Here is a 26,090-nt window from a genome sequence, read left to right as displayed (position 1 = left end):
AAAGTGTCTGTACTAAACCAAGCACGAACGGAATTGGCCCCTCGGAATGGTGATGTGCCCCGCAATTCCCGACTTCTCAGCGCCCCGCAACGCGTTGGTAGCTAATAAATCGCGTCGTGCTGAGTACCTAAGCATGGACGCGATCATCTCACCCCTCTTGAGCACCACTACACCGCACATTTGATAAGTCGCCTCGAATTTTGAACACGTTACGAGACTACTACACCTTGTGCCACTCATGCTCATTTCAATAATCATCCAACGACATCTCACAAGGCAACTTTCAAAGCTGTGAAGAATGAGTGTTTGGGAAGAGCAGATTAAGGCCCACTGGAGCGAAAGGCCCTGTGGCGGCTGCGGCTGCGTCTACCCCGAAACATGCATCTACATTAGAGACCACCGATGCGCCTATCGTGAGGGAACGCTGACCCTCGCCGCGAACATCAAGGTGGCGATAGCCGAAAGAGAAACTGTCTACTTAAGGGTACAGGCTAGAAAGCAGGACGCAAGCCGCCTGCGCGAATCGCTGGCCCGCGAGGACGCCTACATTGGATCTCTCGAAGCCGCACTCGAGGAAGCGCGGAATCGCCGCGTGAAAGTACGTGAAGAATATGCTGCACGCGTGAGCGACTTCGAGAAGGACCTCGGTAACGCAGCGAGCGCGATGAAAAAGTGTGCTCATTTACTCGAGGAATGGAACAAGGTCCTGATGACGAGGGGCCTCCACCACTCCAGACAGGTTACCAACAGTGTCCTGGAGGATTACGACCAGCCTCAAGAAAACAAGGAAAATTTAGGACCTCGGCGACAGGTTTGCAGTGTTCCGCCCACCAACCTCGCAAGCGAAGATAATCGGCCAAGAGGGAATGGATGGGCTCACATGGTGAGAGAAAGGACGACGAAGGATCACTTTGTCGCGAGCTGGGTCTCTGCCACCCTAGACGCGCAGTCTGAACTTGATCGAGGAGTTGATGACAACGGTAGTGGTCAGACATTGTCCCTGGCAAGAAGACCACGGAGAGAAAAGACGCGCGGTCAACGGCATCGCTACAGGCCATATGATTCTCGGAGTTGAGATTTGCTCTGGAGTAGCTGAGCTTCTCGTGGGTTTTGGCACATATACACCTAATACTACCTAGCCTAATAGTTGGATTATGTTTATCAAGTTGACTGTAATATCAACTCGCCGAATGCAAGGCTGATCAATCGTGCGCCAGACTCTTCTCCCACTGCTCGTGTGCCGTGAAACGTGTGCCGTGGAATGATGAACTGCAACGCTCGACAACGGATAAGATGATCTTGAGACGGAGGCAATGTATGAAGGAGAGCAATTCCCGCTAATGCGGCGGTCGCGGGGTAAAGGAGCCCGGTTCTTTAGGCCGGCCCCACCAACCTTCCGGCCGACACGGAGGAGTCAAAGTTCTCGCGAAGGAAAAAGTGAAGGAGGATACTCGCGCCATCATGTTCGCGGTTACATATACGGATAGAATCTGCGACTTATGCTGCACTCCTTCGTCTCTAAGGCTCGCCTACCGCAGGAATGTGGCTTTTTGTCTGACTTCAAGCCAGTGCCACTGTGCCAATGATCAAGCGTGGCCCCTGTGAAACTGTGGTAAAGGGATCCGTGCAATAATTCTATCACGCAGTAAAACGCGTCGCTGCTTGACGCGTCCGCGTCTCCGAGGACCAGGCCTTTAAACCCCCGCGTGCACACCCTACCACTTACACTGCTTCCTCTTTTCCCATGTTCCCTTACAACAACATTCAGTATATTCGAAGCGAAACCAGATAAATCGAGAATTTCACTTGAACTCGACTTACTTGCTTCATACTACTTAGAGACCAATAAAGCTCACGGTGAGAAGATCCTCTCCTGTGGAAAGACAACAGTGTGCTGACGCCCGCCAGATGCAACCCTTGTGGAAGTCAGGATACGTTGGTGGCGCCGTAGAATGGGACCCGACGCCATGTAGAGGCTGCGGAGAGACTGGCATGCACACCACCATCAAGCACAGAAGCTGCGCAACGATGGAACTCGAATCCTCCGTCGCCGCGCGAGTCTTAACCGATCGCGCTTGGGAACGGCTAGAGCGTATTATCAAAGATGCAGAATACACGATCGAAGAGCTCGACAAGGAGTGTCAAGTGGCAAATGATACCGTGTCTGAATTGGAAGATGCCATTACGAAGGCTGAGCAGGAGGCAATTTCGCAAGCCGTCCTTGGGCCTTTGAGAAGGGCGTTGCGAAATGCGCATGATATCCAGCTCAGCGTTTCCATGTCGCGCAGTCGCCGGGTAGAGATGCTGGCTTCATTGTATAGGCAGAAGATGGCAATGTGCGACTTGTTGAATGTTGCAGAGGTTCGCGAGGAACTGGCCATTGAGATATGTATATCAACCCGACCGACCAGCCGAGACACGAGACTAGAAGCGGCGAGAAGCGCCGGAGCACAGGCATCGGAACGAGCCAGGTGGTGGCAACAAGACGAGTTTGCCGATCCTGAAGAGCTTGGAGAGGACGAAGAGCAACAATATCAGCACTTCCTGGCAGATTGGAAGTATCGCCGGATGGACAAAGTCCGCGATCCTGAAATCGACTTGCTCCGCGATTGTATGCAACTACCACCCTGCAGCTATCCTCCGGGCCGCGCACGTGTGATCATACAGGACGAAGACAAAGGTTGGGCTCAGACTTCCACTCCAGTAGCCTCCTCGACGCCTGTCCATTCGATCAAGATTGACGATGAGAAAGACGAGGAGTCTGTCAGGTATCCTACGCTCGGGTCTTCACCGCCCATGTCTTCACCCGAGACGACGTCGAGTCCCCGCAGGCTGCTGTGGGGACATATCAATGACAGAGCGACACGAGGCAGTGTAAAGCGCGGCGACAGCTCTCATCCGGCGTCCGATGATTCGATAGAAGAGGCGCTGGGCCGCGCATTCAGAAACGTCAAGAGGTCTGACAGTGCTGGTGCTACTGCGGCAACGGGCCGGGCCCGACGAACTACGGACGCTACTAGGCAGGCGCGCCGGGTCAGGCCGTACTAGAGTGAGACGCGGGTTGAGACCCCGAAACCTCGGGATGCCTGCGTGGAAGGGTTCTGGAATGGAAAGTTTGTACACTTATGACACTTGTATTATAGCTTTGAACAACTTTATGAAACAAAGGCCAAGCTCACTCCGGGGACATTGGATTGACAGAAACGGTTGGGAACTTGATCGCCTCATCTCCTCCTTCTCTGACCCCTGACGCTTGAAAGACCCTCAGAGGGGCGGAAACTGGAGCTCCTGACCAGGGGCTCACGATGTAACCGAAAGTGAGAGTCATGAAATCCCGCCGTATCCGTGTGCCACCTGAGCCGCTTTCCCCTTTTTGGTAGCAATTTCGGTGGAGAACTGCAAAGAGAAAACCCAACGTTCGAAGTCAGTTTTTTCTGCAACCCATGTTCTTTTGCTTTTTTTATGAAGAACATATCCGCCCATGGCTCCATGCCCCAATACTCCTTTTCTTTGGCTGAGCAACGGCTGGAAACGAACCACTCCCCCGAAACTTGGATTTCTCATTGATGAGACCAGAGAAAGACTGAACGAATCGGCATCAAAGCCATGAGGTGGTGTGGGAACTTGCAGGATGCTGCTGCTGCCAGGGTTTTCTCTGTACCCATTCCTGCCGGCAGGCATGGGTACCAGCACCAGGCAGTTGGAAACGAATAGTTTCCTGAGGTTTGAGAGTTTGCTCGAGACTTTCTCAGCACTGAGCACAGCCATGATGCCATCGCGTGACATGTTTGTGAACGATCTTCAGCATAAACCAAGGTTTAAGGAGCTGCCCAACCTGCATCTGACGGCACAACTGACTCTTGACTCTTTATCCAACACCCAATGACGCATTACGTGTCTGCATACGAGAGCTCATACGTATTTTCATACAAACCTTGGGCCGTTGACCTGGGCACAAATGGAGTCGACTCAATATCGCTAACTCTTGCCAAAGATCCACATACATCCCCTGGGCCTGGAGTAAAACGGGGTCCTCTGCAATGATGAAGAGGATCGTGACCCCCCGCCGCCCAGGTGCTTCCAATTAAGCTGTGTGAGAGAGAGGTGGTTTCTTTTCCTTCGTTCCCGTTCACCTCAGGATCCTTTCCTGTTCGAATGTCCACCTTTAGACCCCTACCTACATCATCTACAACCTCCTTTTGATATCCCCACCGGCGGGAAAGAAGATCTTCGAACCACCAAAAGGTGAGACAAACCCCGTGCTTGTCTGCAGCGGGAATCTGCCCATGGGGCACATTGCTTAAAAAATGCCTTCATTTGCGATCCCGATGAGTAAGGCTGAGTGAGCTGACATGGGGTTGAGTCAAGCGCGAACGTATCCGTAACCTCGGAAAAGAGGGTGCATTTTTATTCTCTCCGGAACAGTGACGTTCCAGTCAGATGGACCCGGACGTCTGCCGGAACTGCGGCCACAGCGGCAAGCACATTGACTTCGCCGACGCGCGGTGCGCCATCACGGAGCGGGATGACGCCGAGCGCGACAAGCTCCAGGCCGATGCCGCCCTCGCCCGGGCCCGCGACATTTGCGATACGTCGCTCTCGCTCATGAAGCGGCAGATGCAGGAGCTCGAGGATGCTAACGAAGCCATTGACGCGCTGCGTGCCGCACTGGCGGCCGCCGAGGACCGGAGGGAACGTGTTCGGCGCGATCTCGGGACTCACGGCGACGTGTGCCTGCTCTCGCGGTCAAACCTCGAGGCGGCGGAGGAGATGGCCATCTCGGCTGCTGGGCGCTACTTTGAGGCTGGACGGGCTGTGACTGCGTTGGAGGATCGGGAGCAGCTGCGGAAGCAGTCGCCAAGTATTCACGTGGAGGAGGCGCCGCCTTTGCCGATGACTGTGCCTATGGAAGAGGATGACGATGCAGAGGAGGAGGCGAGAGAGAAGGAGGACCGGAGGTGGAAGAGGTCGAATGAGCGGTTTTGCAAGTGGTTGAGGCAGTCTGAGGCGCAGCGACAGATTATGAAGTCGTCGTGGACGAAGCTGAGGGTCGCGGAGAGGTTAGCCGGCGAGAGCGTCGACGTCGATGTAGTCGACGCTGTTGACGACGAGGAAGATGAAGAAACGGCACGCCGGAATAGGGTCCAGGCGTGGACTGCGGCGCGGCGGCTGACGGACCAGCTTCCGCCAGAGGAGGATCCCACCATGGAGACGGAGTACCTCGAATCGGAGCCAACTGATTCGGCGGAGACGACGGAGGAGTCTTCTGAACCTTTGGTCCTGGCGCCTGCACCGACGTCTGCTCCTACTCCTGCCGCTCGCAAGACGGGCGTATCGAAGAGAGCGCCGGCGTTGAGGACAAGGGCAAAGACAGGCAGAGCTGCGACGACGGTGACTGCGCCTGCGCCTGCGACACAAGCGCCCCAAACAGTGCCGTCGAGTCCGGTAAAAGGACGAAATCTGCGGACAGCTCGGAGGGTAGAAAGCCAGACTCGCTCGGAACCGATAAGACCTACGACGGGTACGACAACAGCGACAAAGAGGGTAAAGAGGGAGCCGAAGACGACATCTGCGGTTGTGATGGGAAAGGCGGGAACTACTACTACGCCTAGTTCGGATGGTGCCGCCGCTGGCCGGCCGGCTGCGAGGACACGGGCTCGGACTGGGAAGACCCCGGCTACGGTAGCGGCAGTGGTCGCAGCGGAAACGCCGGCAGCGACACGGCCTCAAAGGGCTACGAGGAGGAGGTCGGTGAGGGTTCAACCGTATCCTCAACCTGGCGCTCAGCCAAGATGGAAGTAGAGTGCGGCTGTTGTGGCGATGGTTTGAGGGTGCCGGAGGTTTTGAGGAAGTTGTATTGGAATCATGAAGGCCTTGGGGAGGGGGCCGATGCCCTCCCCGTCCATACCCCATAGATTGAATAGTCTCAATTCACAGCGTTTCTTTTGTCAGCTAACGTAATCAATGATCTTGTTTATACTCGATGGCTGTCTATGTTTACTAAAGTCCCATTACAAAAGTACCATTGAATTAGGTTGTAATGATTGAAATTCGATAAGATAGTAAGATCTGATAGGCGGATGATCGTAATATGTCGCCATCGGAGCCATTCATCACGACATGGCGGAACATCAACTCTAAAAGAACCTCCACACCGAATCCGCACTCCTCGTCTTCTTGAAAGCGCTGTACCATCTGCAAAGCGGGTACATGATTGCCATAATCACCAGCCAGTTCGCCCACCACACCCAAATGCTACTGACCCCGACCGCAGGCCTACCGTCCATCGGCGGTGGCAGTCCATTCTCTCGGCCAAAGAGCCCGACGAGCAACATGCACAAGCTAAAGAGAATGACGAGATGGGTGAGGTAAAAGAAGAGCGCCGACGTGCCAAAGACAAGGAGCATGCCGAGCCACTTTGTCGCAAACAACGGCGGTACCGAACCGAAGATGGCAAGCAGGAAGAAGGTCGCTGCGAGGGTGTACGCGAAGAAGGCAAAGTCTGGCGGGTACTTCACGACGTAGAAGAAGGATGCGACGGAGGCGAGGTACGGGTTCGCGTCCGGGCTCGCCGCTTGGTCCGGGGTCCGCAGGCAGCCTTCAGACAGGTTCCCGATGCGAAGCACACGCGTAAGAACGAAGAGGACGCTGAATACGAGACCCACGGCGACATTGCCACAAGCCAGCTTCGTGGGCGACAAGGGACGAGCGAGGATGATGCGCGCGTACAGGAGCCCCAGGATGGCAAAGGAGAGCCACGCCAGCGGCGGGAAGCCGGACATGACGCGCGGGCGGTTAATGTCAAAGAACCAAAAGCGCCAAAAGTCGTTTGCTACCGTGCCGGTTACGGGCGAAGACGAAGCGGCAGCGCAGGTGCCGTGGGTCGGCGAGACCCAGTGGTTCCAGCAAATCGTGACGAAGCCGAGAACGAGGAGGACGACATTGTGGACGTGCCACGAGATCATCTGGGCGCGAGCGGAAGCCTTGGACTTGGGCGGGTTCTCGTGGCCGGTGTGAACGAGGAGAGGCGTCCTCTCACTTCCGTCGCCGCGACGACGACCACCTCCACAGCCGGTACCTACAAAGAAACGATCGAGCACGTTAGCCAACAACGGCTCCGTCTCGTTGATAGCGAGCCACAAGAGGCCGACGAGGAGGTAATCCACCGCCAGCGCCACGAGGACCATGTTAAGAAACCACAGCTGGCCCTGCGTCAGCACGAACCCCATAATCGTCGAGACGGCCGTCAAAATAACGGCGCGTATGGCGAAATGCTTCGCCATGCGAGCGGACGACCAGCCCATCTTGAGACGGGAGCGACCGAAATATGCGATGCCCATGCCGAGGAGAAAAGTGAAGCCGGGAGCGCAGAGGTGCGAGAGCATGCGGACGGCATAGCCGAAGGGACCGTTCCAGCGCTCGACGACGGCGGAGTCGGATTCTTGGTGGTTGGCGCCGGTGGAGTGTGGCCAGGCGTTGAGGCCGACTACGTTGTGGTCCATTGCCATGAACATCATCAGTAGACCGCGGAGTAGGTCTGGTGCCAGGGCGCGGGTTGGCGGGGGCGGCGGCGAGGCATCATCATCGTCTACCGGTGATGGCTGTTCTGGCAAAATGGTCGGCCGACGGCCGTTTGCTATTGCCCGGAGGGAGTCGGTGGCCTTTGGAGGAGCTGTAGACGGCGGCTGAGAGGTGCCGTAGGTGTAGTCGTTGGATGATGTGCTCTGCTCGAGCGTGTTGGCGTTGTCGTCGTCGGATTCAGCTGCCGTCACGGACTCTTCATCATTGGGGAGGGTGTGCAGGGAGGTGTCCTCCTCGTCACGGTGGAAGCCTCGGACATTGGGATCTTTGAGAGACTCCCGTAATATGGAAGCGAGGTTGGCGTCTGTGGAAGCCATCTTGCTTGCCGGGTTCTGCGGGTTTACGTAGAGAACATGAGCCGTCTCCGAAAGTCTCACAAGAAGAGGGTTCAAAGCACGAGAAGGCAAAGGGTACGACTTATGAACTGTGTCACTTTTGTTCAACGCCCACGGGAGGATTAGTCAACCGGACGCAGGTCTCCGTCTGACCCGCGTCGCGAGAGGGAGAAACACATAGACTCTAAGAGGGGGGATCTTAGCGCGGGCAAAAAGGGCGGATTCTATCTTTGTGGAACGTGTCGCGGTTGATGACGTGCACCAATTGCAGTTGGGGGAAATTTGGAACTGGCGGAGCGGAGGACGTGGGCGACGGCTCAGGCACAAGACAAAGACATGGTGGATATTGGGCTTTGTTGTGAGTTCTTTTATTATCTTTCATAGTCTCTTTCAGGTTCCCCTGCTTCTGCAGCTTCTGCAGCATGCCTAGTTTTGGCGATGCCATCTTGCCGGACTCAAGCTGCCTCAAGACTGAGAGAGCATCTAGAAGAGGTGAGTAGACAGAGAGAAGCAAAGAACCTGAACTTTGCCCCTCGGTGACTTTCGCAGGTGAGCTGTGTGTGAGGCGGGCCAACTTCAGCCCCGAGCGGCTCAGCCGTCTGAACTTTCCACGCGACAGGTCCGCCACTAGATAGGTACTTAGCTCCAGAATCCCGTCAAACTCCGCATAGTTCAGCGACATTGTCTGACTTGCTAATCTTCGTATTGCTTCCATCGTTCGCTTTCGGCTCTTATGAGCACCAAAAGAGACATTTCGAAACCGCCATCACTGATTCTATGGGCTCTTCTCTTCTGAGGCGGTGTCACACCATGCCGTTTGTCCCGGCTCACTGGTTAGACTTCCCGCTGACCGCCTCAGCTGTGTGGACCTGTACCTGACATGGGCTTGAGAGGCGCCGGTACATGTGGCACCGCGTAACGGGCTCGTTGGGGGTGACCTGCCAGCGAAACGCTGCATTTGGGGACTTGCTGCAGCTCAAGAGCAAGTGATCTATCCGGAAGACCTTTCAGATTTCAGGAACCCGCAAGCTTTTCATTCGCGGTTGCACTGGGTGTGAAGAGTCGTCAATCGATCAAGTCTTAAGATGCTGCAACGATCCTCTTCCGTCTCACGTCAGCTTGGGCGCCACTGACAAGATGAAGATTTGGTGGCTCATTCCAACGAACCCCGCCCAGCTCTGTGGCTGAACATAAACTCGAGACAGTGTGGGACTGTTAAGTCGCTCAGTCTAATGAGTCAGCATGTCTCTCTTGGCCTCTCACTGTGACGGTCCATTTTAGGAGATTCTCGGTAAATACGGAGTACAGTGGGCCGATTTCCTCGTTCATTAGACTCTAGCAACCTACGGAGTACCCAATGTTGGAAACTTGAGCATCTTGACAATGTCTCTCGGCTTCGGATAAACACGAATATCCAGAGGACGGCCCGAGCGAAAGAGCTCATCGACCAGACCTCATCGAAGAGTTGTTCCGGCCCAGTCCCCCGGCCGTCTTCCGAACCGGATTGAAGCCGGGCAGAAGCTGCTCGTCCCAATCGAGCCTTTCGAAACGCTTCCATTGGTGAGGGCATCTCTAGCAGCTTCTTAGTCCGCTTTACCGCAAGTCGTCATTGCTGTCCGCAGTTTCGTCACGAAGGCAGCTCCCAGAATGCGGAGGGATTCTGGAGACCCCATCCGTGTTTCCCTGCCGTTCCGAGTTCCGACCTCCGTTATGCCCCACTTTGGAGTTGTCCGCGGGGCATCACCGCGGGGCAATAAATGAACCCAGAAGCCGTGACGAGATGATGTTAATGAGAAAGCTGGGACGAGATTCGTTGGCTGAAGAAGACAATTGTACTCAAAATGGCAGACAAGACAGATATTGAAGCCATTCTCAAGACATTAACTCTCGAGGAAAAGGTATGATTTCTAGGTCCTCTTTACTGAATATCGCTGACCCCTCACTCATAGATCCGCCTCCTCGCTGGCCGCAACTTTGTAGAAACTGGGGATGTCCCCGATAAAGGTGTCCCAGCAATCAAAGTAAAATCACCACAAACATGTATCGATGACAACAAGGCCCCGTGTTGACATTCTTTCACAGACAACAGATGGCCCCAACGGCACTCGCGGCGCCGCAATAGACGGCAGCACAAAAGCAGCATGCTTCCCCGCCGCCTGCAGCATAGCAGCAACCTTTGACCGACGCATCGCCCGCTCCGTCGGCGCCGCCCTAGCCCAAGAATCCAAAGCAAAGGGGGCCCGATGCCTCCTCGCTCCGACCGTCTGCATTCACCGCCACCCGTTGGGAGGGCGCAACTTTGAGAGCTACAGCGAGGACCCCTTTTTGGCGGGCAAGCTCGCCTCGGAAATGATTCAGGGGTGTCAGAGCCTGGGCGTGAGCGCGACGATTAAGCACTTTGTCGCCAACGAGCAGGAGACGGCGAGGACGACGGTCGATGAGACGATTAGTGAGCGGGCGTTGAGGGAGATTTACCTCAAGCCGTTTGAGATTGCGGTCAAGGAGGCTAAGCCTTGGGCGATTATGTCCGCGTATAATCTCATCAACGGGAAGCACTGCGACTCAAATGAGTGGTTGCTAAAAGAGGTACTGAGAGGGGAGTGGGGATGGAAAGGGCTGGTTATGAGCGACTGGGGTGGAACGAACTCCGTGACGGAGGGCATCAAGGCCGGGATGGACATTGAGATGCCCGGTCCCCCAAGGATACGCAAGCCCGCCGCCGTGCTCGAGGCCGTAAAGAATGGCGAGGTCACAGAAGCTGATATCGATGAGCGCGTTCGCACGATTCTCGAGTGGACGGAACAACTCAACGGCTTCAAGGACCCAACCATCACCGTCGAAAAGGCTATTGATCGCCCCGAACACCGCGCCTTAATCAGGGATGCCGGCGCGCGGGGCATCGTCCTCCTCAAGAATGACAACAACATCCTCCCGCTCACGAAAGAAAAGGTCAAGGGCAAGAAGATTGCCCTCATCGGTTATGCCAAAGACGGCCTTGCCCACGGCGGCGGCAGCGCGAGCGTGAACGCACACTACAGGCTCCCGCCCTGGGATGCTCTCCACGAGGCCCTTGGCTCTGACGTTGAATTCACATACGCAAAGGGTGCCCATAAGGAGCGTCTTCTTCCGCCCATCACACCAGACGGCAAAGTCGGCACTATCGTCGGCCTGGACGGACAGCCTGGTTTCAGCCGCGTATTCTACGACTTTGGCAAAGAAGACGCCGAGCCTGTCTCGGTGCTAAACAGCTACCCCAACTCAGCCTACTCCCCGCTAGGCTCCCAAGAGTCCATGTGGAAGACCCTCGATATCGTCGGCGACTTCGCCCCCTCCGAGACGGGATCGCACTACATCGCGTGCTCAGGTATCGGCCCAACCCAAGTGTTTGTAGACGATGAAGTCGTCTTTGAGCAAATAGGTAACTGCGCAGACCCCATGGGCGCCCTCTTCCAAGCCGCCAATGAGCCTCAGACAAAACACGCCTTCACAGCGGGCAAGACCTACCGACTCCGCATCCACAGCAAACCTCCCTCCAAGATCGGCCTCGAGATCCTCGAAGGCCGCACGGGAGTGCGCATGGGTTTCGGGCTGGAATCTGATCGCGACGCAGACCTTCAAGGCGAAGCAGCGCGGGTGGCTGCCGAGGCGGACCTCGCTATCGTGTTCACGGGGCACGATCCGCAGTGGGAGACGGAGGGCCGTGATCAGGAATCGTTCCACTTGCCCTACGACCAGGACGGCCTCATTGATGTCGTCGCGAAGGCTAGCAGCGGCAAGACGATCGTAGTCAACTCTACTGGTGTGGCTGTGGCGATGCCTTGGCTGGGCAAGGTATCTGCTCTGGCGCAATCGTGGTTCTCGGGCCAGGAGTGCGGCAATGCCATTGCTGATGTGCTCACCGGTGCCGTGAACCCCGAGGGCAAGCTGCCCGTCAGTTTCCCCGCTCGTGTTGAAGATGCTCCAGCACATGGAAATTTCCCTGGCAAGAGGGGCGACGACGGTGTTCTCCGGGTCGAGTATGCTGAGGGCGTGTTTGTTGGGTACAGACACTACGACCGCGTGGCAAAGGAGGTGTTGAACTTCCCCTTTGGATACGGCCTCTCGTACACAAACTTCGAGTATACAGGCTTCCAAGTGACGAAAAGCAACACAGCTGGAAACGAGTTCGAGGCCTCTGTGGAGGTTTCCAACACAGGTGCCGTCGCCGGCGGGGCCGTGGTGCAGATCTACGCTGGAAGAACGGAGCCGTCAGCAGATACGCCGGCCAAGGTGCTTGTGGCGTTTGACAAGGTTCGGCTGCAGCCTGGAGAAGAGGCCACGGTCAAGTTGTCGATCTCGGCAAAAGACTTTGCCTCCTTCGATGAATCGGTGGGAGAGTGGGCTGTTGAAGCCGGGAAGTACAGCTTTTACCTCGGCGAGTCTGCTGCCGAGACTCTGAAGACGGTATCATTGGCTTTAGGAAGAATCATCTACCACCGGTAGTGAAGTAGAGGAAACTTGGTAGCTAAAAATTTAGCGAGTGGAACCGAATACCGGTTGACAATGAATATGTGAGGATAGGATGTAGTAAACAGATGCCCAGATGAGATTGAAGAAATTGGATGAGAAGAGCTGATGAACGCTCGTGTGACAATATTATCCGTTGATTATACCAGTCATTGTGGTACAGGCTGGTCATCGAATCTAGGTTGGTATGGCAGGCAAGATCAAGGTCGCCCGCCGCCTTATTTTCCTGAGTTCTACTGGTTATTACCATACTTACAGCGGCCTTGGTGGCTAATTCAAAATGCAACAGCCCCCTGAATCATCTTGCCAGTCACATCGCTCATTGGAGCATCCGTCTCTAATGCGAGTAGTCCACTCGACGCATTGGTTCAGGCGGTGCGCCAGAACATTCGCCCAAGCCTGTTTCTCGAGGTCACCACAATCGATGCGACAAGCCATGAGCTTCTCTTCTTCCTCGTCATCCTCTTCGTCGTTCGTATTCTCGTCCCGGTCCTGGTCCTCCTTGTCATTCTCCGTGAAGTCCTATTGCTTGTCGTAAAGTACCACCCTTTGGCCGAGACTGTTGAGATGCAGCTTCAGCGGCTCGAAGTCCAGGAAATCGCTCGCAGGTGGACAGATACTGCCTCCCACGTGGTGCCAGATGCGGGCCAGCTACGTGGTGTACGCCGAGCCCATGCGAGGGGACGGATTGGGTCACCGTCATTGAGGAAGGCTAGCATGATGCCCTCCCGGAAAGAACTGGCAGGGAGTGAGTCGATATTGGCGTCGAATGATGGAGGACATCCAAGAAGTTATATGCAGGAGAGTTTGGGCTTGGCTAATGGTACGCCTGTGTGGTGTTTGTTCGTCAGCCTGGCACTCCTTACTGATAGCTGTAGTCAATGTCATCTGGTTCTGGTCCTTAACCAGAACTTGAGCTGTAAGAAAGTGGCCAAATAGCAAACAGGCTACGGCCCCTCCTGCAGAATAACACGTGAAGACAGTTTCTATCTATTGATCCTGTACTTGATCCTCGTTCAGGACTGTCTTTATCTGAGCCAGAAGACCTAGGGCAATAGTCCTAGCCCACTAAGCGAATCCGCGATATACTTTTAGCAATGGTTTATTGTGTGACTTGGAGAGTTTCTGTAGGCATTGAATTAATCTTGAAAGAGGTACTCAACACAAGAAGTCAGCATTCAAGAGCTCTGGACAGCGTCTGAGGCAATGATTCAATGGACTTACCAACAAGTCAGGGCAGTCAGCTAGCTCGGTATTCAAACTAGCAAGCCAATCAACAGTACCCGCGCTGCCACGTACAGCAACGACAACAATCATCCGCCGAGATGACTGGTTCATCGTTACGATCTCGAACAGGGCGGCGGTCTTCCCCGAGCCATCTGCGGTGTGCTCTATCCAACGCCTGTCCTTAATTGCATGGTCCGGGAGCTCGGGAACGACTTGGGTTGGTTCCTTTCAGTATACGGCTCTCGAGCAAAGAGCAGCCAGTTGCACGGCGCGAGCAGTGCGTTCAATGCCAGGAAAACAACAATCATCGTCAGTATTATCGATCTATTCTTGGAACTTTTGGAGCAGCGTCTAGGCTTAGACGAATGTCTTCCACTTCCATAAGGGCATTGACACCGGCTTCTTCTGAAGCTCCGCGACCATGTTGCATAAGTTTGTTGCGCGCTGTTCCATCGCCTTCTTGTCCAGGGATTTCCTTACAAGCCTTAATCGAGGGAACTTCGTCAGCAGAATGAAAGTGATCCATAGTTATAGATCCGGGTTCATTGGGATGGAAGGTGAACAGAATAAGAGATTACCCAAAACAGCGACATCGCTGAAATCATCGAGATCGCTAAGCATTGTAGCAACTGCAGCCGAGACACCCGCCAATGTGGTAATTAGGGCCTGCAGACTCCGCCCCAGAGGCAGGAGCTCCCAAAGAGCAGCGCGTGACGGACATCTTTTCGTTGGGCAAGGTAGTCAATGAGTGTGTAGTTGATGATTACTCAGATCGAGCTAATGATGGAGTCGACGCAGGCTTCGGTTCGAGGGGAGATGTGAATGTTGATGGTTTGTTGAATCTTTTTTTCTGCTTAGGGAGAAAAGATGTGGTGAAGGAGACAGACATTTGATCTGGCTCACATTACGCGTCATGTATCACCAAGAGACGTTCAGGACGGTTCGTCTCAAGACTGCTGATTCTGGCAAATGCTTGGCTTGGCTTACGAAGGAGGTACATGAGGCGATCAGCAAGGCAGACACCTCGACACAAGTACCCGACCTTCTTCCGGGACAACTTGGCCTCTTTCAACGTCTCTTCCTCGCGCATCTTCACCCTGCCAAGTTCATCCCATGCCCTTCTGTCTTTCACATTCTCTCTTCAATCTTCAGCAAGAAAACAAACTACTCGACGGACCCCGTCGTATCTTCCACCCAAATGGCAACCTGACTGACCTCATCAATTGGAATGCCCTCGAAGGCAAATGCAAAGGTGAAATGGGTGAGAATGCCATACATCTTGAATGCTTTCGTCAATAAGCTATGCAAATTATATTGACTTGATATTGACCGGGACTTGGATGAAATCCTGCGGAATCTCAACATGTGGGGAGATACTGTCGAGGCTTCGGCATTTAGCTCGGAGCCTCAAGATTGGCTCCGTTTCGAAGCCTTCCTTCAGAGAGCCACAGCTTCGGAATCGGTCGACTCGCTGTGGGTGTACACATTGTGTCACGGTCTCGTTTTCTTATCCTTGCTAACTGCTACTTATGGTTCTTTCACTCAGTACCTCCGACATTCTGGCCAACCTGGAAACGGTCAATCCTGATGAGTTGACGAAGAGGGAAAAGATGGCGCAAGCACTCCTTCGAGCGGGATTTACGTTCACCCTTCTTTGCCGGCATAACTCGTTATAGTATGTCAATGCGATGCTGACCATGATCCACTGCATCAGGCATGCTTGGCATAGACGAGAGTAAGCATATTACCAATCATCTAGGCCCCGCGCTCTCTCGAGGAAGTATGGTCAGCTGACCGATGCGCACAAGTGGTGGAATATCGGAACCCTGAGTACACATCAGGGCAGTGGCTCCAGCCAAGAGCACCACAATATAAGCATCCATCTCAGTCCAGTCATGGAGCAGCTGAAATAGTAGTCTTTTATTGCTAACTTATCTTCAAAAACGGCAGTGGTTGCTGCAAGTGTCTGTTACTCTTGCGTCTCTCGAATGCTCCAGCTGCAAGCAAGTCATGCAGGGCACCCATTTTTGATGCATCTCTAGCTGCCCTTGTGACAAGACACTTGATCAGGGCCAACGACCTGTTTTCTGCGAGAAATGTGATTGAGGGTCCAACGGAAATCACCCAGAGGACTTGCGCAAAACTCACAAGAGATGCATACTGTCCGCCTGTACGTCTGATGAACAAGCAAGGATGGTATGCTAATGTCATGGCGATGATCTCTCATCCGACAGAATGGAGCCCTTGTTCCCGTTTCCAAGGAATGGTCGCGTCCGACACGACGTAGGCTGCCCCTTGGTGATGCTCAAGTCTCAACACTGGAAGTCCAAGATCAGTGAGCTGAAGCGCCTTGGGATGTTGCAAGACCCCAAGGAAAGGGGTATTGGCGACATTCTGACGAAGGCTGCGATGACTGCCGGTGCAGCGTTGAAGATTCACCAAGATATCCCGCAAGGAAATGTTCACACGAGCCTCATGATGGGGCCGCTGATTATCGGGAAAGGAGTGCCCCAGTTAGTACCCTTTTCTAACACCTCAATACGTGATGCCAATGGAAAAAGTTCTATCCTTGGTTCTACTACGTAGGTCGAAGAAGGGGGCGTTGATCACGGTCCGAGACCGTCTCCAGCTCCATCCAGTGGGTACAACTACGAATTCAGTCAACTGGTGCTTTGCCCTCACCAACAAGAGACAGCTATTCCTTACGGATAAGCAAATACCTCGGAACCGTCGTGTAAAAGCTTTCATGGAACAGGTCGTCGGTGGCCCATTCTGGGAGTTGGAAGAGGATAACCGTGTCGTGGAGTCAAAAATCATCAAAATGGTAGCCAAGGCCAGCTTGAAGTATGCCGACAACCCGAAGAAAAAGTACAGTGCGAGAAAGAGTATACTCAAAGAGATCCATGAATTTCTCCACGGTCGTGTCGGATGCTACATTCATATCATCTTTAAGAGGCTTGCCGACAAAAGCCTAGAGCTACGGAAGTTCCTCGCCCCATCGCTTGCTAGATGACTGGTCTACTGAGATGAGTGTGTCCTGCAGCTAACATTAGCCATAGAGTGCAACCCATTGACTAACTAATGTCAGAAGTTCTGTTACCCTTTGATCGACCGCAATACCTTCGGCAGTTTCATGATTTACCCTCGGGAATGTGAAGAGAAGAAGCATGAAGCACCGCAAGCACTATATCCACTGAGCTTGATCAGTCGGATCGGCTGCCATGATGGCTTCCCCAAAAGAATGATTCCATCTTCGAGGGCCACATCTGCAAACGGTCACACGGAGGAGTTCTTTCTTCGCTTCCATCGCTTCGACCACCATAATGACACGGACGTTATCGTCAGCCTAACAGAGTACTGGACCGATTGGGGAGGTTTTCCTGAACCTATATTTCGACATCAAGGTCTCTCCCCGTGGGACTGTACTGAAGCACGCACTCAAGAGGAGGAGGCTGCGTGTCCTTAAGTGACGTGCGGGGATGACTCTTTGGCAAAGCACCTTGAAGCGTTCCCTTTTGACGCATGGTGCCTTACCCAGCTTCATGTTTTCAGATAGCGGCGATCTCATGCCCCAGCCTCAGACCTAATATACGATGAGCAGTTGGCAACCTACACGCAATTGCGTGACTTCCGGTCTGAGAACGTGCATGAAGTCATTGAGGAAGCGAGGCAGAAGTGGGAGTCAACAACGTCACGAGCCGGCGACCAGATGAGAGCTCCTGTCATTTCCAGTGTACGAACCGCAGGCTGGAGAGACGGGATTGGATTCCTGAAGAACTTGCTCCGGAAGGATGTGACGGACTGGGTGCTGTGATGGAGTTTGACTCGGGCGGGACGTGCAACTGTGTATGTGGTGTTACGGCTCTGTCGGGTTTCGACTCGTCTTCGGCCTATGGAGGATGGGACTTGAGTTCGGGTGGCAGTGGATTCTCCACCGACCTAGGGAGCCACACAGGGTTTGACGGTGGGGGAATCGGCAGTGACAGCTATTCCAGTAGCGGTAGTGATGGCTGTAGCAGTTTCAGTGATGGCAGAGGTGGCAGTAGTAGAAGTCATAGTCATGATGGGGGCGGGAGTAGCTCTAGTCATGGAGGGAGCAGTGGTTGCGGAGGAAGCAGTGGTGGCGGGGGCAGCTACTGATGCTAAGGGGCGGTCCACGATGAGGATGCGCGTTGTCTTCCATCTTCTTTCGACAGACTCGGTGTGACGGCCCAAACCCGGAGCAGGAGGTCTTTCGGCCCCTCACCCAGCAAGCCCCCACCGCAAACAATGGGGTCTCCGGCGCGCGGAATGCCCAAGTATACGTGTATGTTTAGCTTTGAGGAACCGTCCTCCTACAAGCATGAAGAACCTTGTGGTCCTATCAAGAAAATCTCGCTATTATTGTGACGGGACTATGATTAATCACAATTGATATCACCTAGCTCATGCTCGAAACACCAAGCTACTCCTTGAATCATCAACCAGACTAGAGAGCAATGACGAAGACGTTATCAGTGACCGTGCGGCGCGGCTTGCAGTTCGCAGTTCCATAATGGACAGGGGACCGCTGTGTAACACATACGGCAGACTTATCCCCGCCGGAGCGCTCGCGCCTGAGCGTCAGCCGAGCGATAAGCCTTGCCCGGAAGAGTGCCTCTTACCCACAACTGCAATCCCAGCGAAGCTGAGATCCGTCGACAGCCGCGGACAACGGCTTTGCGGGCCGACTGAGTCCCTGATTCATGGCGGCCGCACTCGTTGCGGTGGCGTTTATCAAGCGCTGTGGTCCCCTGGCCAAGCCTGCCAAACGATGAGGCTTGAGCGGAAGCTTAAATCGACGTTAACCCGCAATGGGCTGTAAGCCCAGTAATCCCAGCAACAGGAGATACATGATCCTAGCAAGAAGAGAAGCACTGACAGCCGCAAAGATCGGCTCCACTGGTCGATTGACTTTCGATTTAGGACCACCGCACCCCCCTCATCCGTGTATAGCAGCTTGTGTGGTAGTGGGGGCCCCTGCTGGAGATAAAGGCTGGCATCAAACCTTCTTTTCGTCAAATACCATTTTCAGCAATCCATCCCGGAAGTCATCTGTAGATCCTGCCCTTATCCGTCTACTATAGTAGTCAATATGACTAGATATTTCGGCTATTTGATTGACTCCTGATTCATGGCGGCCGCACGGTCGCACCGTTGTCTGGCGGCGGGGTCCGTGGCAAACGTCGGCCCGGATGCGAAACCTTAAGCCGGAGCGTGGGGCGCACCCGAACGAGTCCCGGCTTTCAACCAACTACATTCCTTCTCGGTAGTACGGAGTGCACGATGCGCCATATGCGGATAGAGCACGTGTGGATGCGGCTAAGAGAGACCCTGAAAGGACATCTCGGAAGGGCTCCCCGGCCTCACCAGTCAAATCTCGGCCGAGACGGGGTTCCGGCCTTGGATGTAAGTGTCTCCAGTCCTCCACAGCCTCCACAGTGGTGACTTGGGGGCCTCCTGGCCTGCTTTGATCTTGGCATGATAGCAACGCGGGGCCGCGGGGGTCAGCGTCCCGCATCTCGCTCCGGGGTTTCTTCTTGTCCGGGGAGTTAGAACGTGAAATTGTCCGCTGAGTGAATCTTGTGACCCGAACTGGCAGGGTCCTTGCTGGGCGTAATTTTATTTCGTCCCGTACCAAATGACTAGCACCCGGGGGCTGGGTACTTTCCGGGGGCTTCTTCGCTCTCTCTAATTCGTAAATCCCAGGTCAATTTTAGAACAATGAGACTCACAAGGATGTCGCTAACAACCTTGGCTCTTGTGTCTTTCAGACGAGACGGCAACGTCATGTCCATGAACGGGTAGGGTTGGGTCAACACCAGTTGCCTGGTATTGAGATCAGCCCAAACTGCATGTGAGAATTGGCCGGCCGACCGGCTTGCGTCTTCACTTCGGGCGGTTTTTCAAGCTAGGCGCGAGTCAAGTAATGTATGCCTCACGAAGTTGTAAAGACCAGTGACCTTTTGCCCTGTACGGGTACTCAAAACTCACTTGAAGCATGGCGCGCGTCTGCATTCATGGGGCATAATACCTCTGAGTTCAACGCACGACGATTGGTGAATCAACTAAAAGCTGTCACGGCATGCAGCATGGCCACTGCTCAACATCACGATATGCAAAATGAGGTGAGGACGGCGTGAAATGAAGACCCCCACATAATCACTTCCGTCAGACATGATAGCTATGGCGACAGACTACAGCACCCACATGTTCAATCTAAAGAGTTACTAAAACTCGAAGATAGCCATGCGTGCACCTCGTAGGTAACAGAGAAGTGGACGTCAAACTTAGTGTAGTCGGTGTTCTAGTGGTAGGTCGGTCTCGCATTTTGCATAGGAGCGCATAAAGCATGTGTTTTACTTGTAGAGAGCACTAGGCGTACTACGTATTTAGCTTCCCTTCATTTGCCGCGACCTTTCGGGTGATTGACTCGGACAACCTAAACTACATGCAACACGGACACTCCTCTGGTCTTTTCGGGTACTATTCTAAGGTTCACGCGATCAGATGAAAGACTGGGAGAGTAAAGAGCTCAGACGAAGCTCGCAACCCAGACATCCATGGCAGCAACTCCCTTCTTCCCCCCCGGTACACCGTCCAAACTCGCCTCGCAAGCATCGCGCAACGCAAAGACCACGGCGCGCTCCCGCTCATCCTTGACTCGCTCCTCCACCTCGCGAGCGAAACCAGATCCAAGACAGGCAGAGACCTCCCACTGTCCATCCTGTAGCCCTTCGCCGCCTTGCACGCGGGTCTCCTTCTCTAGTTGCCACCCAGCCGCGACAGCCAGTTCGGTGAGGCGCTTCGGGCCAAGCACTGTGCGGACGTTGGAGATGCTCTCTTCGCCTTTGCGGCACTCTAGAGCGGCTTGAGTGAGGGCGGCTAGGACGTGAGGCCGGGCGGAGGTGTGAGTTGCTTCCAGGGACCATTCAGAGAGCAGAAGACGTTTGCTATGCTGCCTAATTGCACGGAAGGTTTCCAGGATGAGGGAGGGGGAGGAAAAGTACCAGAGGCAGTGGGCGAGAACTGTTGCGTCGAAACCCTTGGCATCTCTAGTTAAAGTGAGGGACGAGAGATAGTCCTGGGGGCTTTGTTGGACCCAGGTAATACGTTTGCCAAGCGGACCTTGTGAGATGTGATCCTGTGCTTGCTTGAGAGTGTACGGTGCACCTACAGAAGCGATCCATCAGTTGGCCTGCCTGTCTAGGCTACCTACTTGCAGAAATGACAGATTTCAGCAAGGACTCACCATAGTCCAACGAGGCCGGATCAACGGCCACCACGGTACCTTGCTCGCCCACAACAGTGGCGAGGGCGGTGGTGCAGTCTCCCTGTCCGCACCCTAGTTCCAAGATCTTGGAGCTAGTTGGAATGTCCCAGTGTTGTAGGAGAGCCAGGCGGTGAACGGTCTGGGTGAGCTGGACATTGAAGTGCTTGGGGTCGTGCAAGGAAACACGAGCAATAGTCGCGGCGTCAAGTTGAGTGGACATTGTGTTCAGTGTAAGTCGAGTGAGTCCGGATGAGTGATTGATACAACAAGGATTAGTGTGTTGGGATCGGCCAAGGAGGTTAAGGTAATGAAATATCTGGTGGATTCTTATTTCTAAAAGCTATCACTGGGGGCAGTGGGCTCTTGTACTACCTCTGTAGGGTGAGACCTGGCCTTTAGCGTTTATGTTAGGTTTACCCCTCCAAGGATTCAGGAACAAAACATGCTGCCCACACCAGCCACGACCATTATACCGTCCAAAATCTGTGCATATTTCTGCCCCCAATTCGTTAGTCAGTCTCAACTCCTCCTCACTCCCTCTTCCTCACCAACTCAAACCCAAATCGCGGCAACATAGTGTCCAGATGCATGAAGCTCACATGACACGCCACGCGCTGGCACTTCAACTCTACCACGAGATTTTCTGCCCCGCTAGGGCAGGCAAACTCCACTGTCGTGCTGTTCGGTTTTATGGTGAGTGTCGGATTGGAAGTCCAATTCGACCTCGAGGCAAGGGGCCCGCGCAGGGGCCACTTACAGACCATACTTACGAGATCTACGGTCTACCTAACCTCCGGTTAGAACCTCCTTTTTACACCTTATGTAGAAGTTAAATATATATAGATTTTAACCTCTTCGTTACCTACGGTTCGAACCATCCTTATAATAGGAATACTAACACTAATTAGTAGTTAAATCCTACTATTATAGATTAGTAAAGCATCTTGTAAGCAGAAGAGACGACCTCTTTAAACAGAACGCAATAAAAGAATCGTATTACTTACCCGATAGAAAGTAGGTAATAAGACGTAAATCTCTATAATAGAATGAAGTAGAGGAATCGTAGCCCTTAACTGCCTATAAAAGGTCGACGTCTATTATATTAAAAATAAACCGTAATTAAAGGAATTGCGAGAAGGCGACTAAGTTACCTACATCGCCCTTACGTAATTTATCCTACTTAATAATCTACGGGCGGCCTATATACTAATAGAAGAAAATAAGCGAAATTACTAAATTTGTTAGATTAATAAATCCACTATAGATCTCGACCGTACGACAAAATAGGCCTAATTAGAGGATATAAAAAGGTACTTTAGGACTATAAAAATAAACTTTTAAGGCAATAAGGTATTTAAGTAGGAACTAGACCCTGCCGGTAGCTCTAGGCGTATTTCTTAGTTGAATCCGAGGAAGCTACCGGGATTAACGGTAATATTACTATTATTAAGACCGACTTCGAGATTCTAAGGTTAAGATTCCCCTTTTTACCTATACCTACTACCCCTCGGCTATTCCGAAAGAATAAGAGCTAGGCGGAGTTAAGATGAGGAAGGAAGGGATTTAGAAGTATTATAATACTTACCTTATAAAGGGGTATAAGGTACTTAATTTTTTAAATTATATATCCTTGCTAAACTATAAAAGTAAAGAAAGAGCTTATTACCCTAGTTAGTATAGGAGAAAGCTAAGAAGACGTTTAAGGAGAGAATATAAAAAGAAGGCTACTAGAAAACCTCTCTTATATAATAAGGTACGCTATAAGAAGAAAAAACCGTTAATAAGAAATATAATAGCTAATTTAAAAGACTAAAAGTAAATAGTAACGAGGCTCGCCATAAGGAGGTTAGAGGCCACGGAAAGCTCCTAGACCTTAATAAATACGGCGAGCAACAATAGTACGCTACTATTACGATTAATAAGCGGATTTAATATATCCTTATTAAGATTAAATATGCCGGCCCCTATAAATAGAAGTATAAGCCAAAGGACGATAGGGGGCGAGTCAATATATAGAACGTATAGAAGGACTCCTATCCTAAAAGATTAAATTAAGATTAATCCGGAGTACTAGGGGAAATAGTTATATCGAGACTTAGACCACCCTAATAGCGAGCAAATTAATACGGCGTTAGTCTTTATTATAGAGATATATGCCCATAAGGGGCTTAAAAGGTAACCCCTGTTCTATAGAGTCATAAACGACCTAGGTAACTGGAAAAATAAATAGTTTGCTAGCGCTAATCCTAGTGTTATTAAGGAGGTGAATAGATTCCTCTACTACCGAGGCGTTCTACTAGCCCAAAGGGTAAGGTAAAAGGCCTATAAGATACTTGCAGCAACAATAGCTATAGAGGACTTTACGCCATAGGACCAGAATTAAATCGATAAAATAATATTAAAGTATAAAGAATTTAATAAACGAGTGAACTAACCGGACTTTTTATTAAAGATCACTAATAGTAATATTACGGCGCCTAATCTAACATAAATAAGGGGGATTATACCGGAGGCGTATTAAACAATAATTCCGCTTATTGCGGTAACGACCTTAACGATAATACTAATCCGAAGATTGATCTTAAGCACCTAATAAAGTACGAGGTCGATAATATAGACACTACCTAATTACGCTACTATACGAGAAGTACGTAAAGAGAACGATCTAGTAGTAGCTAGTATAAGACAGTTTACTAACTTAAAAAAGATCTTTTTAAAAGAGAAATTATATTTAAGGGGGAGATATGAGGTCCTATAAGAAACCCTTACGATATTCTATAACTACTATAAAAAAGTCGGTATCTAAGAATATTAATATCATTTAGTAATTAATATTATACTAATAAGGAAAGCTGCCGAGTATTATTATTAAACGGTATATAATATCGATCGAACCGACTTTCTTAGTATCGTTAATATAATCTAAAGTCGATTTGAGACCTAAGATAGGAGCCTCGAGCTCCTCTTAGAGCTAAGGGTATTGTTATTTAGCTTTATAGCTAGAATAATAAAAGGAAAGTCGAGAATTAAGATCTTTGAGGAGCTTATTAATAGGATCGATAAACTAGCGAGGATATAGCTAAATGAGGGGATTAATAAGTAAAAGGTCGGTTATTTATGTACGGCGGTATAGAGGGTACTAAAGGTAAAAATGACTTTATATCAACCGCTTAAGGATTATAAGATGCTATATTCGAGGCTAAGGTCTAGTTTTAATATTAAAGCTAGGATACCAAATTAGACTTACTTTTAATCTTATAAAGGCCCTTATTAATAGTACTAGGTAGACCGTACGTATAATAATAAAGGAAGAGAGGTAAGGTATAGTAACCGTTAGAGGGGAGGAATAGACTCCTTAGGGGGGCGCTGGTCTAATACTAACCAAGTATTGTGGAAAGGGAAGTGTTTTATATATAAAAAAGAGGGTTATTAGTTAAGTAATTACTTTAATAAGGAATGCGCTAAATCGTATAATTAATATAAAAAGGTAGAGGGTATATAAAGTAAAACGGGCTATGATCGATTTAACTAATTCCTAGTAATCTACAAGAACTATCTAACGAACGTAATCGAGTCGTTTAAAAATAAAGAAGATCTTACCCCGTATATTTAAGACCTCAACTTCGATAAAGTTAATAATATCACTTATTCTTTCTTTACCCCGTCAACTTTAAGAGGATATATAATACTAAACAAACAGAGAGCGGTATAAGCCCTAAATAAGTAGGCTTTCTTCTATAGTTAGTAAGGGAAAGTCCCTCAGCTAACAACAACGCTTAGCAGCACGGGGGACACGAATACTAATACCGCAGCCATAGCTCGCACTAAAGTTAAAGGGCCTAGGGAGGAAAAGAGAACGATAGGCTTATAAGTACATAATTTATACCTACTAAGAGGGTTCTATAATAATCCAGTATAAGCATTTTATACTAGTAAAAGGTATAACTTAGAAACCTTCTACAAGATTATTCCAGATACTAGGGCATTATAATGGTCGACGGGGGGTAAAGGATAATTCTATATACTCTAAAAGATCTCACTAGTAACCCTTAATATTATAAACGCGGGCATTATAAGGATCAGTTTCGGCCTAGGGGAAGAGATAAGTACCTTAGGTATTATAGATATAAATATACGATTCGGAACGATGATTTTCTATATTCTACTTATTAATATACTATTCCTCCTATGCCTGAACGACATAGATAAATTAGGTATTATGTTTAATAATATAAGGAATAGAATATTTAATGGAAAGCACTCTAAGCTTATCGATCGACGATAGGGGTACGTATTTATAAAGCTTGAACTAGACGTCAAGTTTATTAATTACTTAACGAAAAGTGAACTTAAGTAACTATATTAACGATTTAGCTATCCGTCGGTAATAAGACTATATAATCTCCTTAAATATTTAGGGAACGATGTAGAAATAAGGGCTTTAAAGTAATTAACGATAGTGTACTACTAGTGCTAAATAAACGCCTAGAGCCCGTATAGATTTAAGTTCAAATTATACGACGACCTTAATTTTAATTAGGAAATCGTTATTGATATCTTCTATTTAAACAGTCGACTAGTACTCTATATAATCGATAAAGCCATATCATTCCAAGGAGGCTAATTTCTTTAAGATATATAAGCTAAGACCGTATAGGTAACGTTAAAGCGCTATTAGATCGATATATACTAAGGTCTACTAGACAGCATTAGAACCGATACCGGCACTAGCTTCAAGTCAGCGGAATTCAGGAAGAATATTACTTCATACGGTATTTAATTAAAAGTCGTCCCTATCGAAGCGCACTATAGTATTAATAAGGTAAAAAGATTATACTAATAGTTAAAAAGAGCTTTTAAGATTATCTAGAAAGAGAGCCCTAGTTTAACGGATAAAGAGTGCCTTTAGACGGCACTTAAATATTATAATAATACTATAGGACCTAAGGGGCTCGTTCCGACGCTACTTATATTTAGAGTATACCTATGAACGACGACGGCCTTATTACCGTTACTAAATATAACCTAAAGGGCGCAAGTAATCGAGAAAATAATAAAGACTCTCCACAAGGTAAATATTAAAAAGCAAGTTAATAAAGCTATTATTATATATAATAGGCCCGACGTGAGCCTTAACTTTAATATGCCCC

General features: G+C 50.8%; 9 protein-coding genes across 9 annotated transcripts; 4 read left to right on the top strand and 5 right to left on the bottom strand.

Annotated features, from left to right (window-relative positions):
• Nucleotides 1–144: 144 nt before the first annotated feature.
• BDP55DRAFT_687754 (uncharacterized protein) lies at nucleotides 145–1,212 on the top strand. The gene has a single exon (XM_060576597.1). The coding sequence runs from the start codon at nucleotides 299–301 to the stop codon at nucleotides 1,073–1,075; it is 777 nt and encodes a 258-aa protein (XP_060421595.1). The 5' UTR covers nucleotides 145–298; the 3' UTR covers nucleotides 1,076–1,212.
• A 473-nt stretch (nucleotides 1,213–1,685) lies between these two features.
• BDP55DRAFT_687753 (uncharacterized protein) lies at nucleotides 1,686–3,215 on the top strand. The gene has a single exon (XM_060576596.1). It carries the CDS (start codon nucleotides 1,909–1,911, stop codon nucleotides 3,046–3,048), a length of 1,140 nt encoding a protein of 379 aa, XP_060421594.1. The 5' UTR covers nucleotides 1,686–1,908; the 3' UTR covers nucleotides 3,049–3,215.
• A 109-nt stretch (nucleotides 3,216–3,324) lies between these two features.
• BDP55DRAFT_639285 (uncharacterized protein) lies at nucleotides 3,325–3,786 on the bottom strand (the record flags this gene model as incomplete). The annotated part of the gene is made up of 1 exon (XM_060573231.1): nucleotides 3,325–3,786. One exon carries the CDS (start codon nucleotides 3,784–3,786, stop codon nucleotides 3,325–3,327), a length of 462 nt encoding a protein of 153 aa, XP_060421593.1.
• A 306-nt stretch (nucleotides 3,787–4,092) lies between these two features.
• On the top strand, nucleotides 4,093–5,938 carry BDP55DRAFT_56765 (uncharacterized protein). Its single transcript, XM_060570608.1, has 2 exons — nucleotides 4,093–4,245; nucleotides 4,364–5,938. Exon 2 carries the CDS (start codon nucleotides 4,441–4,443, stop codon nucleotides 5,800–5,802), a length of 1,362 nt encoding a protein of 453 aa, XP_060421592.1. The 5' UTR covers nucleotides 4,093–4,245; nucleotides 4,364–4,440; the 3' UTR covers nucleotides 5,803–5,938.
• Nucleotides 5,939–6,137: 199 nt separating this feature from the next.
• On the bottom strand, nucleotides 6,138–7,502 carry BDP55DRAFT_568530 (uncharacterized protein; the record flags this gene model as incomplete). The annotated part of the gene is made up of 1 exon (XM_060570692.1): nucleotides 6,138–7,502. The coding sequence occupies one exon, from the start codon at nucleotides 7,500–7,502 to the stop codon at nucleotides 6,138–6,140; it is 1,365 nt and encodes a 454-aa protein (XP_060421591.1).
• A 613-nt stretch (nucleotides 7,503–8,115) lies between these two features.
• BDP55DRAFT_639282 (uncharacterized protein) lies at nucleotides 8,116–8,598 on the bottom strand (the record flags this gene model as incomplete). The annotated part of the gene is made up of 1 exon (XM_060573230.1): nucleotides 8,116–8,598. The coding sequence occupies one exon, from the start codon at nucleotides 8,596–8,598 to the stop codon at nucleotides 8,116–8,118; it is 483 nt and encodes a 160-aa protein (XP_060421590.1).
• Nucleotides 8,599–9,757: 1,159 nt separating this feature from the next.
• Nucleotides 9,758–12,398, top strand: BDP55DRAFT_735380 (glycoside hydrolase superfamily; the record flags this gene model as incomplete). The annotated part of the gene is made up of 3 exons (XM_060580313.1): nucleotides 9,758–9,814; nucleotides 9,866–9,937; nucleotides 9,999–12,398. 3 exons carry the CDS (start codon nucleotides 9,758–9,760, stop codon nucleotides 12,396–12,398), a joined length of 2,529 nt encoding a protein of 842 aa, XP_060421589.1.
• Nucleotides 12,399–12,818: 420 nt separating this feature from the next.
• Nucleotides 12,819–13,073, bottom strand: BDP55DRAFT_506245 (uncharacterized protein; the record flags this gene model as incomplete). The annotated part of the gene is made up of 2 exons (XM_060567663.1): nucleotides 12,819–12,923; nucleotides 12,966–13,073. Coding segments are annotated over 2 exons (213 nt in total), but the record flags the coding sequence as incomplete, so codon positions are not given.
• Nucleotides 13,074–19,990: 6,917 nt separating this feature from the next.
• Nucleotides 19,991–21,268, bottom strand: BDP55DRAFT_687745 (SAM-dependent methyltransferase). Its single transcript, XM_060576595.1, has 2 exons — nucleotides 20,920–21,268; nucleotides 19,991–20,840 (listed from the first exon to the last, which is right to left on the bottom strand). Exons 1-2 carry the CDS (start codon nucleotides 21,158–21,160, stop codon nucleotides 20,203–20,205), a joined length of 879 nt encoding a protein of 292 aa, XP_060421587.1. The 5' UTR covers nucleotides 21,161–21,268; the 3' UTR covers nucleotides 19,991–20,202.
• Between the last annotated feature and the right edge of the window lie 4,822 nt (nucleotides 21,269–26,090).

The sequence above is a fragment of the Colletotrichum godetiae genome (assembly GCF_030913485.1).
Source record: "Colletotrichum godetiae strain CBS 193.32 chromosome Unknown BDP55scaffold_117, whole genome shotgun sequence".
Taxonomy (NCBI): domain Eukaryota; kingdom Fungi; phylum Ascomycota; class Sordariomycetes; order Glomerellales; family Glomerellaceae; genus Colletotrichum; species Colletotrichum godetiae.
Note: the sequence above shows the minus strand (reverse complement) of the source record. Positions and strands in the feature narration are given on the sequence as shown.

Bases quoted from the DNA above. Each gene is read 5' to 3' on its own strand.
- BDP55DRAFT_687754 (XM_060576597.1), top strand. From the start codon at position 299: ATGAGTGTTTGGGAAGAGCAGATTAAGGCCCACTGGAGCGAAAGGCCC.
- BDP55DRAFT_687753 (XM_060576596.1), top strand. From the start codon at position 1,909: ATGCAACCCTTGTGGAAGTCAGGATACGTTGGTGGCGCCGTAGAATGG.
- BDP55DRAFT_56765 (XM_060570608.1), top strand. From the start codon at position 4,441: ATGGACCCGGACGTCTGCCGGAACTGCGGCCACAGCGGCAAGCACATT.
- BDP55DRAFT_687745 (XM_060576595.1), bottom strand. From the start codon at position 21,160: ATGTCCACTCAACTTGACGCCGCGACTATTGCTCGTGTTTCCTTGCAC. The intron at 20,841-20,919 runs GTGAGTCCTTGC...TCGCTTCTGTAG, and splicing joins TCCGGCCTCGTTGGACTATG to GTGCACCGTACACTCTCAAG.